The 14,140-nt window shown below is 36.4% G+C and overlaps 1 protein-coding gene across 3 annotated transcripts in view; it reads right to left on the bottom strand.

Moving 5' to 3' along the window:
- The window catches only part of SNX13 (sorting nexin 13), a 146,002-nt gene that overhangs the window by 55,009 nt on the left and 76,853 nt on the right, over positions 1 to 14,140 (bottom strand). For all 3 annotated transcript variants that reach the window (XM_070369758.1, XM_070369760.1, XM_070369761.1), the window contains 3 exons: positions 9,620 to 9,703; positions 5,180 to 5,318; positions 4,700 to 4,788 (listed from right to left, as the gene is read on the bottom strand). In XM_070369758.1, the coding sequence (XP_070225859.1) occupies positions 4,700 to 4,788; positions 5,180 to 5,318; positions 9,620 to 9,703 (312 nt within the window). The remainder of the gene's footprint in view (positions 1 to 4,699; positions 4,789 to 5,179; positions 5,319 to 9,619; positions 9,704 to 14,140) is intronic.

The following is a 14,140-nucleotide window of genomic DNA, read 5'->3' as shown; positions in this document are numbered from 1 at the left end:
TCATGTATTCTTTATTTTTTACCCATTCCAAACAAAAATGAACATGATAGGGACTAAAGGGGATATTATGTTGAAGAATAAACAAACCCCAATATTTTCAAGTACAGGTTGAAGTCTACCTACTAGAGAAAAATAAAATATTCCTAACTAGTAGATTTGCTAATTGGGTAAAAATTCTATAATCTTTGTAGAAAATGTTTTTCTTTTCAGTCTACCTAAATGGTAAATTACATAAACTTCAAAGCAAGGAAACTACCTATATATAGAGAAAAAAGTTTTTAACAGGTTCAGAATTTAGAGAATCTACACGTCCTGCACTGTGCTAGGTGCATTACACATATCACTTCATTAAATCTCCACAGCAATCCTATTGGATAAACATCACCAATCCCACTCAACAGATAAGAAAGCTGATGATCAGAAATGTTGCCTATGATTGCAAAGCTGGTTAGAATGAGTCAGTGTCCTCAAAGTCTGATGCCCTTTCCACAAAAACCAACAATGTTTCTGGAAATGATTTCCACCAGCTTCTCTGCATTCCCAAATCCATACTCACAAACCTGTATTTTCAAAAAAAGATGCACAGGTTTTCTGAAAGTTAGATAAGGCTGCCTTATTTAGGGGCAGATACTAAATTAGGCATAGGTGATATATAAAGGAAAAGGAAGATGATTTGAAAAGAGGAGAAAAAACTTCTCTTGTAATTAGTATCTCCTCTTCATGTAAGTACGTAAGAACAACAATAGATTACTGATTTGAAATTGCTGGGGTAAAGCAATCTATTGCAAATTGCACTCATTTCACATACTAGCAAGGTAATGCTCAAAATCCTTCAAGCTGGACTTCAAAAGTATGTGAAGCAAGAACTTCCAGATGTATAAGCTGGATTTAGAAAAGGCAGAGGAACCAGATCAAATGGCCAACATCCGTTGGATCATCGAAAAAGCAAGAGAATTCCAGAAAAACATCTGCTTCACTGACTATGCTAAAGCCTCTGTGTGGATCACAACAAACTGTGGAAAATTCTTGAAGAGATGGGAATACCAGACCACCTACCTGCCTCCTGAGAAACCTGTATGTTGTAAAGAAGTAACAGTGAGAATCAGTCATGGGACAACAGACTGGTTCAAAATTGGGAAAGGAGTATTTCAAGGCTGTACACTGTCACCTTGCTTATTTAACTTATATGCAGATGACATCATGCGAAATGCTGGGCTGGATGAAGCTCAAGCTGAAATCAAGATTTCCTGGAGAAACATCAGTAATCTCAGACTTGCAGATGACATCACCCTAATGGCAGAAAGTGAAGAGGAACTAAAGAGCCTCTTAATGAAGGTGAAAGACGAGAGTGAAAAAACTGGTTTAAAACTCAACATTCAGAAAACTAAGATCACAGCATCCGGTCCCATCACTTCATGGCAAGTAGAAGGGAAAAGAATGGAAACAGACTATTTTCTTGGGCTCCAAAATCACTGTGGAAGGTAACTGCAGCCATGAAATTAAAAGAATTTAATTTTTTTGAAAGAAAAGCTATGACAAACCTAGACGGCCTATTAAAAAGCAGAGACATCACCTTGTTGACAAAGGTCCACATAGTCAAAGCTATGGTTTTTCCAGTAGTGAAAGTTGGTCTATAGAGAAGGCTGAACGCCAAAGAACTGATGCTTTCAAACTGTGGTGTTGGAGAGGACTCTGGAGAGTCCCTTGGACTGCAAGGAGATCAAACCAGTCAATCCTAAATATTCATTAGAAGGACTGATGTTGAAACTGAAGCTCCAATATTCTGGCCATCTGATTAAATGAGTCAACTCATTGGAAAAGACCCTGATGCTGGGAAAGAGAGAAGGCAGGAGAAGAAGGGGACAACAGAGGATGAGATGGCTCGATGGAATCACCGACTCAATGGACATGAGTTTGAGTGAACTTTAGGAGATGGTGAAGGACAGAGAAACCTGGTGTGTGGCAGTCCATGGGGTCACAGAGTTGGACACGACTGAGTGACTGAACAACAACAAAGCAATCTAGTAGCAGCACATGATTTCCCCTATATAAATCTTCCTTCCTCAGATTTTATCACTTCTTGGTTCTGTCCAGCAGCATCTCTATAGATATGGGATGGAGAAGAGTATTCACTATCACTTTATTTGTAATAAAAAGAAAAAAGCATCTCGAAGACTTTAAGATGAGCAGTATGATTAAAAAAACTCTATCTCTGAAGACTCTGAATTTTCATCCAAAGGAATACATGCTATGACTTGAGCTTTTAAAAAAGGTAAAGCTTCCTATGCAAATTAGAGTTGACAAGCTTCCAAACAAGGTTTCTAAATTTTAAAAGGAATTCAGTATCAAAAAGTATTTAGGCAAACAGACTTAAATAATGATGCTTAAGGATCAGCAGGGGCTTCCCTGGTGGTTCAGCAGTAAGGAATCTGCCTGCCAGTGCAAGGGACATAAGAGAGGAGGGTTCAGTCCCTGGGTGGGGAAGATCCCCTGGAGGAGGGCATGGAAACCTACTCCAGTATTCTTGCCTTGAGAATCCCATGGACGGAGGAACCCGACAGGCTACGGTCCATAGGCTCGCAAAGAGTTGAACACGACTGAAGCGATTTAGTCCACAACACACAAGCATCACTAACTCTAGGATCTAGGTAGGGTAACTAGATAAAGAAACAACAATCACAAGTGAAACCATATTATTCTTCTATTCTGAATTTACACGCATATATAAATTCATTTTAAAATACAGTTAACTGAACAAAGACAGACATACATACACCTGTACACACATTTATGACAAATGTAGGCCTCAAATAATGTTTAAGTTATAATTAAACTAGCAAACTAAACTCAAAATTTTAAACTAAGTCTTCTATTCCTTAAGGAATTTAAGTACACTGCAAAATTACAAGACCAAAGAGTCACAAAACAATTTCCAATAGAAAACCAGCATAAAAAAGGTGACTACACTGAAAACTAAAGGTAGTAAAAAATTTGTTTCAAAGCCCCAAATCTCTGCTCTCTTTTACAATGAAACTCATCCAAACAGCTACCTATAATGACTGTTTCTAATTCATGTCTTCTCATTTTCTCCTGACTGACTCCCATCAGGGTTTTTCTCCACTATTCAACCAAAATGCTCTCATGGATCACCAATAATACCCCTGTGGCAAACCCAACAGTCAATTCTAAATCTTCATCTTACTCAACTTATTAGTAGTCTGTAATACACCTGATCTCTCACTTTTTTCAGTATTTTCTATACTTTGCTTCTAGGATATCACACTCCTTTCCTTCAATCTCAACAGTCATTTACAGTTTGTTTGGCTAGACCTTTCATTTTGTCTTAAACACTAGTAACTGAAGTGCCTCAGGACAAAGTCTTTGATATCTTCTTTCTTAAACTCATTCTTTTAAGTAATCTCATCCAATCTCTCAACTTTAAACAAGCAGCTGATAATCCTGAGGATTCTCAAAGTTTACTTCATTCAGGAAATTTCCCTTAAACTTGAATTTACCAATTAGAATGTCTACTTTAACATCAAACAGGGATCTCAGGCTAAAACATTCAAAACTTGATTCTCTCTTCCAAACTTCCTCCTCCCTCAGTTTTATTCATTTTAGTGAATAACAACACTATTCATGCAGGTGCTTGGTCCAAAGAACTTTGGAATCATCCTTGAGTTCTTTTTTCTCTCTCAACCCATATTTAATACATTAGCAAATACTGTCTCTAATTAACTTCTCACATGAATCCCCCCAGACATCTCTTACTAAACAAAAACAAGAGTCATGTAAACGATCTGTTAGTTTCCATTCCACCACTCCACCACGATCTACTCATCACAGAGCCCAAGTAATCATTTTACCTCATAAGTCAGATTATGTCACTTGCCAGGGAAAATCTCCAATGGATTTCTATCACACTCAGATTTTAAAAAATCTTACTATGGAAGGTAAAACCATGTATGATCTAACCCCTAAGGTTTCTAATCTCACTCCTACTACAAATCCTATCATACATTCCATACCACTCACAATGACCTCCTCTAACTCACCAGGCACTTTCCTATTCCAGGGACTTCACATTTGCTCTTACCTTTGCATTAAAGATTAAAGAAAAAAAAAATTCCACAGGATTCGCTCATATTATTCAGATCTCTCTATGTTTAAATGTCACCAGATCTCTCAGCATCTATCTAAACCACTTTGACATTCTCTACCACCCTACTTTACTGATTTTCTTTCACATTTTAGGTTTGTTTTTTTTTTTACATTTTATTTTTTCACATTTTACTTACTTTTACATTTTTTACATAATATATCAATTTATATATTGGTTTATTTTCTGATTCTGCAACTAAAATGTAAGCTTCATGCGAGAGATTTCCGTCTGTTAGATCCATCTAAACGGTGTCCGATGTACATAATTCAATAAATGTTGAATTTTAAATAAATGTCACATGAGTAGATAAATACATAAATCAAGAAAAAAATTTGACTTTTCATGCAATATTTGAATCTCATTACCTTGTTTTAATAAATACTTACACTACCTTGTATAATATAAATTTTTTCGAAATTTTTAGTTCTTCTGTAAAATGCCACACTGGTTAATACTCAACCTTTTGTCATTTGCTGGATATTTTAATGAAGAGAAATTATCTATAGTTAAATATTAATTCAAGAGTATTTTACTCACTTTGCCAGACTGCAACCGTTGTATTCTTGAGTCACATACTTTCTTCACAAATAATAAGCTATTTATTTGATTTTTGATGGTGTTGATATCTAAGAATAAACAAATTGATTATGAGGTAAAGTGGCAGTGTTACTTGTGAAACACTTTAAACATACACTTACTATAATTTAACATAATAACCAATGAACACAGCAATTATTTATTTAAAAAATAAATAACTGGAAATTTTATAGTGAAATTATTTAATTAAAATTAAACTATGCCAATTATCTTTAGTGATAACTGCAATAATAAGAGTGTCACATTCAGAAAACTATTGTGCTTTATTCTCAGAACATATTAGCATAATAAAAGTCAGATTCAGTTAAGGTGAAAACCACTAATAACATAAAATGACCTTTATGTAAATTAAAGTTTTGTTTGAATATATAGTAATTGTTAAAGAAGTAAAACATTCTTATTCTTAAATAAATTACTTACCATCACCAGCTGTATCTAGAGATCGAAGATACTGTAATTCTTCTGCTGCTTTATCTCTGACTGCTTCGAGCTCTCCAATATTGTCACTCAATTTAATAATGTTCATAAAGGCCTCATAGTTGCAATTAGAATCACGGATCTGAAAAAAAGTTTAAAACACTGATGGGAGGGAGACTCACTTAAGTGAAAACAGAATCTTGAGTACCTATCATGGGCCAGGCACAACTGTCCTCAAACAAAATGAAAATCTCTCTACTCATGGTACTTAAATTCTCCTGGGTCAGAGACTACTAACACAGTAAGATATATAGCACACTGTGAAGTAAAGAGTACACTCAGAATGTCTGATGACAGCAAGGAAGCCATGGTGACTAGAGCTAAACCAAAGAAATGCAGAAGGGCAAGGGAGATGAGTGCTAATGGAAAAGCAAACGTGACAGGGTTTAGTAAATGGTTTGGCTTTCTCTGTGAATGGAATGAAAAGTGATTGGAGAATTTTAAACATTAAGAGCGGCATTCTCTGACATAAATTTAACAGAATCACTGTAACAACATGAATAACTGTTATTTCATCTTTCTTTTCCAGCCACTTGCTATTTAAGAATAAGAATGGAGTAAAACATTAAGTTGGATTTAACCATAATGTGGTTTTACCAAGCCAATAATAAACTGAGAGAGAGAGGAAAGGTAGTTGAGAATGTTGTAAAGGATCTAATGACTATGACTGTCAATGAATTTAAGCCAAATAAAACAGTAAAGGGAACTATGAAAAGGTAGCCAACTTGGTTGTCCATTCTAAATAGGAGTCCAAGTACTGGTGATTGCCAAAGTTCAGAACTGTGGGGAAAAGAGGCAGGGGGGCAATAAGCACATGAAAAAATGTTCAAAATCATTAATCATCAAGGATGTGCAAGTTAACCATAACAAAATGAAAATGCCAAATATCTATCAGAATGTGGAGAGACCAAATTTGGTCTTCACATTCTCAAACAGTGCAAGGAGAAGTACAAAATTATAACAGAACTTCAGATAACTAGTTGGCGATATCTCTCACTTTGTATAAATTTTACTTCAATAATAAAAGAAGTCATTAAAGACCTGATTTTTCTAAGAATACATTAAGAAACAAGTAAACAGCTGTTCACTAAGCTGCTCTAGTAGGAGATAACAATCGGAGAAGGCAATGGCAACCCACTCCCAGTACTCTTGCCTGGAAAATCCCATGGACGGAGGAGCCTCGTAGGCTATAGTCCATGGGGTCGCGAAGAGTCGGATACGACTGAGCGACTTCACTTTCACTTTTCACTTTCATGCATTGGAGAAGGAAATGGCAACCCACTCCAGTGTTCTTGCCTGGAGAATCCCAGGGACAGCGGAGCCTGGTGGGCTAACGTCTATGGGGTCGCACAGAGTCGGACACGACTGAAGCGACTTAGCAGCAGCAGCAGCAGCAGGAGATAACAATATAAACCAATTAAGTAAACTATTTCACAGTCAGAGAGAAGAGTTTACAATTAACTAGTTTGTCCCCAAAAGATATAATATATATATTTTGAGATAAATAATGCAAATTGGCAGATACTATCTTTAGAAATGACTTAAAAACTTGAAACTTCTGTTAGGTAATATGAACATTTTATTTGGAGGATATATGTTACTACTACACTGCTCTAACCTTTTCCTTTCAAATAAAAATAAACTATACAATTAGCTATCATTAATATGGAATTTACCTGGCAGAAAGAGTAAGAACTGAGCCAATTTTATAATACCTATGTGCAAAGGGTTTTCCACATAAATAATGTCAAGAGAATAAACCAGACAACAAAGCAAGCTAAAGATCCTTTATTGATATCTTTTTCTCTTTTAAATATATTTTCTGATATTTTACAGCAAAGCACAATAGTGCTCAATCACTGTTTTAAATAAAAAAGACCCCAACCATGATACATAATAACAGTACCAGCCCAACTATGCAGAGAACAAGTAAAAATCTGGTGGCTTGAATTCTGTTCTGAGTATGTGTTAAGTCCCTCAAAAATGTTTTTACCATGTAACTAATTATATACTTAATATACGCTCAGCAAAATAAAAATTGAAAACTAAAGAAAAATAGAAATAAAAATAATTCCTAATCCCATGAGTGAGAGATAACCATAATATTCCAGTAAACTTGCATCCTGTTCTGTACTATAGGTAAGATTATACAGTACTGTAAACTGATTTTTTAAGGTTAGTATATGATATTCATTTTTGTGTTACAAAAAAAATCTTTTTAAAGATATTTACTCTTACTTTACTACTTAAACGTTTTAAAATTTTACCTTTATCCTACTTCTTAAAAAATCACTTATGACATAACCAATACTTGTAGTAAAGTGAAATAAACAAAAGAGAAAACTTAAAATTTTCAGGATCCTACATCTCTACTACAACAGAGGATGAGATGGTTGGATGCCATCACCAACTCAATGTACATGAGTTTGAGCAAGCTCTGCAAGTTGGTAATGGACAGGGAAGCCTGGCGTGCTGCAGTCCATGGGGTCGCAAAGAGTCAGACAGGACTCAGCAACTGAATTGACTGACCTCTCTATTAACATTTCAGTCAGTATACAACTTATCAGAATCAGTCACTCATAAATATATACTTACTTATATATTTATTTTTAAAGGAACAGATATCTACACACACATCATTTTTAGTTGTCCTTTTCACATAAAAAAATAAACACATCTTTTCATATTCATAAAGACATACTACCATCATAGTATAAATAGTATTTATTGTATCAATATTCCTAAACTATTCCTCTATTTTATTGTTCAGTTGCTCGGTCCTGTCCGACTCTGCGACCCCATGGACTGCAGCACACAATAGCCTTCCTTGTCCGTCACTATCTCCCAGAGTTTGCTCAAACTCATGTCCACTGAGTTGGTGACGCCATCCAACCATCTCATTCTGTCGTCCCCTTATCCTCCTGCCCTCAATCTTTCCCAGCATCAGTGTTTTTCCAGTGAGTCAGCTCTTCACAGGCGGCCAAAGTATGGGAGCTTCAGCTTCAGCATCAGTCCTTCTAATGAATATTCAGGACTGATTTCCTTTAGGATTGACTGGTTGGATCTCCTTGCTGTCCAGGGGACTCTCATCAGTCTTCTCCAACACCACAGTTCAAAAGCATCAGTTCTTCGGCGCTCAGCTTTCTTTACAGTCCAATTAGCACATCTGTACATGACTACTGGAAAAACCAGCTTTGACCAGACAGACTTTTGTTAGCAAATTGATATTTCTACTTTTTAATATGCTGTCTAGGTTTGTCACAGCTTTTCTTCCAAGGAGCAAATGTCTTTTAGTGTCATGGCTGCAGTCACCGTCCACAGTGATTTTGGAGCCCAAGTAAATAAAGTGTGTCACTGTTTCCATTGTTTCCCCATCTATCTGCCGTGAAGTGACAGGACCGGATGCCATGATCTTAGTTTTTTGAATGCTGAGTTTCAAGCCAGCGTTTTCACTCTCCTCTTTCATCAAAAGACTCTTCAGTTCCTCTTCACTTTAGGCCATAATGGTGGTGTCATCTGTGTATCTGAGGTTACTGATATTTCTTCGGGCAATCTAGATTCCAGCTTGAGCTGCATTCAGCTCAGCATTTTGCATGATATACTTTGCATGTACATTAAATAAGCAAGATAACAATGTACAGCCTTGATATACTCCTTTCCCAATTTTGAACCAGTCTGTTGTTCCATGATCGGTTCTAACTGTTGCTTCTTGATCTGCATACAGGTTTCTCAGGAGACAAGTAAGGTGGTACCCATCAAAGTAATTCCCAGCAATAGCCCATTTAACACATTCTTCCTCAACCATTAATTTACTGAGGAAAAGCATATATAATCAGAAAAAAATTAGAACTAGCAAACTTAATAACCACTAACCCTTTGATATACCTGATGAATGACAAAACTATGAGTTATCTAACTTAGTGACATACTAAGCGACTTATAGAAACGTATCTAGAACTTAGATCTTATTCTCAATCTAATGTTCTTTCCTTCATATTTTTCTCTACTGTTTAGCATAAAATTTAAATTGCATGCTATTTAAGTAGTTCAGATTAATTTGAAATCAAACAGCAGTTTTAAGAAGTACTTATCATCTATACACACAGATAAGAAAACATCCTTTTTTAAATTTAAATAAGTAGAAACAGCAGGAACACTGTAAGGAAGATTATCTTATCAACCTAGGTCCTTAAGGGAAATCTGGCTAGTACATTCAACACATAAGCTAACAGAAACATTGAAAATATAAAAGATTACCTTGAGATATATTTTTACTTAATTTCTTTAATAAATTATTGCTTAATCATCCTGACCTCCAAATCATATTTATACCTTTTAAAAAACTGTTTTAAAAACAAGAGCTGCATTTTAGAAAGTACATACCATCCATATGATATATTGATTAATATAATCAGGGTCACTGAGTTGATTTATCAATGGAAGAAGAACTCCACGTGCAAGGATTTCCTGGACAAAAATTTTAAAACACAAAAACAAATTTAATCTCATATACTTCTCAAATCAATAGCACAGTGTAAATTTCCTAACTCAATGCTGTTACTGAAGAAAGGTAAGGTATAGATAAAAGTAAATTTGGTAAATGACATGATTTACAAAAAGATGAGCTAGCATACATCAGTTGAATAAGATGAAGCCATCTATATCAACTTAGATACATGGGCACAATTAGCTAAAGTACAGTTGAGCGAAAAAAAAAGCAAAAGTATACCTCTAATAAGCAGAATCAAGATTGCCAGAAGAAGTATCAATAACCTCAGATATGCAGATGACACCATCCTTATGGAAGAAAGTGAAGAGGAACTAAAAAGCCTCTTGATGAAGGTGAAAGTGGAGAGTGAAAAAGTTGGCTTAAATCTCAACATTCAGAAAACGAAGATCATGGCATCCGGTCCCATCACTTCATGGGAAATAGATGAGCAAACAGTGGAAACAGTATCAGACTTTATTTTTCTGGGCTCCAAAATCACTGCAGATGGTGACTGCAGCCATGAAATTAAAAGACGCTTACTCCTTGGAAGGAAAGTTATGACCAACCTAGATAGCATATTCAAAAGCAGAGACATTACTTTGCCAACAAAGGTTCGTCTAGTCAAGGCTATGGTTTTTCCAGTGGTCATGTATGGATGTGAGAGTTGGACTGTGAAGAAGGCTGACCACCGAAGAATTGATGCTTTTGAACTGTGGTGTTGGAAAAGACTCTTGAGAGTCCCCTGGACTGCAAGGAGATCCAACCAGTCCATTCTGAAGGAGATCAGCCCTGGGTATTCTTTGGAAGGAATGATGCTAAAGCTGAAACTCCAGTACTTTGGCCACCTCATGCGAAGAGTTGACTCACTGGAAAAGACTCTGATGCTGGGAGGGATTGGGGGCAAGAGGAGAAGGGGACAACAGAGGATGAGATGGCTGGATGGCATCACTGACTCGATGGACATGAGTCGGAGTGAACTCCGGGAGGTGGTGATGGACAGGGAGGCCTGGCGTGCTGCGATTCCTGGGGTCGCAAGGAGTCGGACACGACTGAGCGACTGATTTGATCAAGTTAGCATTTATATCCATTTTTAAAAGGCAAAACATGGCAGTATATGTATTTATGGACTCCTACATCTATATTAAAAGTATAAAAACAAAAAAAGAAAACAATCAGAACAGTGACTGCCTTTGAGGGAGGGCTACAGCAACTACAGCAAAATGTTAACACTGCTCAAATCTGGTTTGTTGGCGCATAAATGTCTATTGTATTAACTTGCTATACCTGTCTGTTTGAAATTTCTAATACAAGATAATAAAAATAAAATAACATTTATGGTAATACAATTACTTAATATTCTTTGACTATACCTTCCCATTCTCTGCAGCTGTTTACACGTCTATCAAGATTCTGGCTCTCCTTCTAGGACTGACTACAGAATTAATTTTCTAATTAAATAAACCCTGATTGTTCTGATGAACACTATTCACTTATATATTTAAAATACACTCATGCTTTGTATTTATGGCATTTATCACATACCATTCTTTAAGTAATTCTGTGTCTTCCACCTCTCCTAATATACTACAGCTCTTTAGGAACTTTTCGTATGTGAGTGGAAATTAGTTAAAAGAGATAAAAGATTTATCTCTATGCAAAAATACTCTTATCTTCTCAAGGTCACTGTCTTAAATATGGCATGACTTTGAAAAAATTAAATGATGCAAATCAAGAAACTAAGTGGCTCAGATGGTAAAACGTTTGCCTACAATGTAGGAGACTGGGGTTCAATCCCTGGGTTGGGAAGATCTCCTGGAGAAGGAAATGGCAACCCACTCCAGTAGTCTTGCCTGAAGAATCCCATGGAAAGAGGAGCCTGGCGGGCTACAGTCCATGGTGTCGCAAAGAGCAGGACATGACTGAACGACTTCACTTTCACTTTCAAACTTAGACAATAGTCTACTTGTTTAATCTTCAGTCCTCTATGCTTGTGATATCTAGAGTTATGAAACAGAATTTCTTATGAATACTAGAAAGGCTAAATAGCCACAAGTTTAACAGGATGTTTCACTTTTCTAAGTAAAGGACCAATTTATTTATTCCTTTCCAGATTTCTAATTTATCTGTGCCATTTTCTGGTATAAGTTCACAGACGAGAGCCTTCACTTTGCTTTCCTTTAGAGAAATATTTTATATAAATTCTACTTCTATAAGTTTTACAAGTCTTTGACAACTTTTACCCCATGATCAATTAATATTTCTAAAAGGCACTAATGGAGGCTCCAAAAACTTTTTGAAATGTCTTTTAAGACATCTTCCAGTCTCAAATTAGAAAATTACTTATTCTGGATTAGCTTTAATCTCTAACTTTTTAAAAATTATATTTATTTATGTAATTTCTTCCCTCAAATTATGTATCTGACCACACATGCTCAAATTTTTAAATGTATTCTGAAATGATAAAATTGACAAACAAAAAAGTGCTTTATTGAAAGTTTATTTTCAAAGGAGTAAAAAACATATGGGTAACCTTTTTGAATAAGTTTACTGCTTCATATTAGTTAAGGCAAACAGTCGTTATGTCTCTCTGAAAACTATTTTGATCTCCTAATTTGCCTCATGAAAGAGTTTGGTTAGTCATGTATATGTGTGTGTGTCTGTGTGTTTAGTTGCTCAGTCATGTATGACTCTGCAACCTCATGGACTATACAGCCCACCAGGCTCCTCTGTCCATGGGATTCACCAGGCAAGAATACTGGAGTGGGTAGCCATGTCCTTCTCCAGGGGATCTTCCTGACCCAGGGATCGAAACCGGGTCTCCTGCATTGCAGGCATATTCTTAATCATCTGAACCACCAGGGAAGTCCTTGGTTAGTCATACGACTCAATAATTCCTATACAGTTTTAGTGAGAGCAAAATATTGCAAATATTATAAATTATGTGGCAATTTTCATATACTGTAACACAAGCATAAACTGTCAAATATGAAGATTTAAAAGTTACAGAGTCACTGAGGCCATGAATCTTTATGTCCATAAAACATGGTAATGGGAGACAGCAGAGGCAATTAAATAGCAATATCTCAGTCAAATGCTGTGATTTGTACAACTCATACAAAGGATTCATATAAAGGAAAGAACTAAGAACTTTCTAGTCTGTTATTTAATCTGAACAAAGTGCCTTTTGGGAAAACCTAGATTTAATTATCAACAAAGGAAAGTGATAAAGAACTATCAAGTTAAGAGAAAAACAAACTGACCACAGAGCTCTACAATTACACTCACTCAATTAGACACAAGCAAAAAGAAATGAAATATTGGCCTAAAAGATCAATCTATGGCAAAATGTATTTGCTTTTTCTTTAAACAACCCTACTTATTTTAAACACATTTTAAACCCATGTAACAAGACTGATCGTCATTCCTGTCTCCTAAAAGTCAGTTTAATCTTTAAAGAGTAGCAGTAGTATGTGCCCCATAGCCAGCAAGGTCAAATAGGTTTCCTCTCAGATCACGAACTCCTTATCGTCAAATTCAGACTTAAATTGAAGAAAGTAGGGAAAACCACTAGACCATTCAGCTATGACCTAAAGTGACAAAAAGATTCGAGGGATTAGATCTGATAGAGTGTCTGAAGAAATATGGACAGAAATTCAAGACATTGTATAGGAGACAGGGATCAAGACTAGTCCCAAGAAGAAGAAATGTAAAAAAGCAAAATGGCTGTCTGAAGAGGCCTTACAAATAGCTGTGAAAAGAAGAGAAATGAAAAGCAAAGGAGAAAAGGAAAGACATATATATCTGAATGCAGATTTCCAAAGAATAGCAAGGAGAGATAAGAAAGCCTTCCTCAGTGATCAGTGCAAAGAAATAAGAGGAAAACAGAATGGGAAAGACTAGAGTTTTCTTCCTGGAGAAGGCAATGGCATCCCACTCCAGTACTCTTGCCTGGAAAATCCCATGGATGGAGGAGCCTGGTGGGCTGCGGTCCATGGGGTTGCGAAGACTCGGACACGACTGAGCGACTTCACTTTCACTTTTCACTTTCATGCACTGGAGAAGGAAATGGCAACCCACTCCAGTGTTCTTGCCTGGAGAATCCCAGGGGCGGGGGAGCCTGGTGGGCTGACGTCTACGGGGTCGCCCAGAGTTGGACACAACTGAAGTGACTTAGCAGTCGCAGCAGCAGAATGCTCTTCAAGAAAACTAGAGATACCAAGGGAACATTTCATGTAAAGATGGGCACAATAAAGGACAGAAATGGTATGGACCCAACAGAGGCAGAAGATACTAAGAAGAGGTGCCAAGAATACACAGAAGAACTGTACAAAAAAGATCTTCATGACCCAGATAATCACAATGGTGTGATCAACTCACCTAGAGTCAGACATCCTGGAATGTGAAGTCAAGTGAGC

The sequence above is a fragment of the Bos mutus genome, chromosome 4 (genome assembly GCF_027580195.1).
Source record: "Bos mutus isolate GX-2022 chromosome 4, NWIPB_WYAK_1.1, whole genome shotgun sequence".
NCBI lineage: Eukaryota > Metazoa > Chordata > Mammalia > Artiodactyla > Bovidae > Bos > Bos mutus.
The sequence above is the reverse complement of the archived record's forward strand: the minus strand, read 5'-3'. Positions and strand labels throughout refer to the sequence as shown.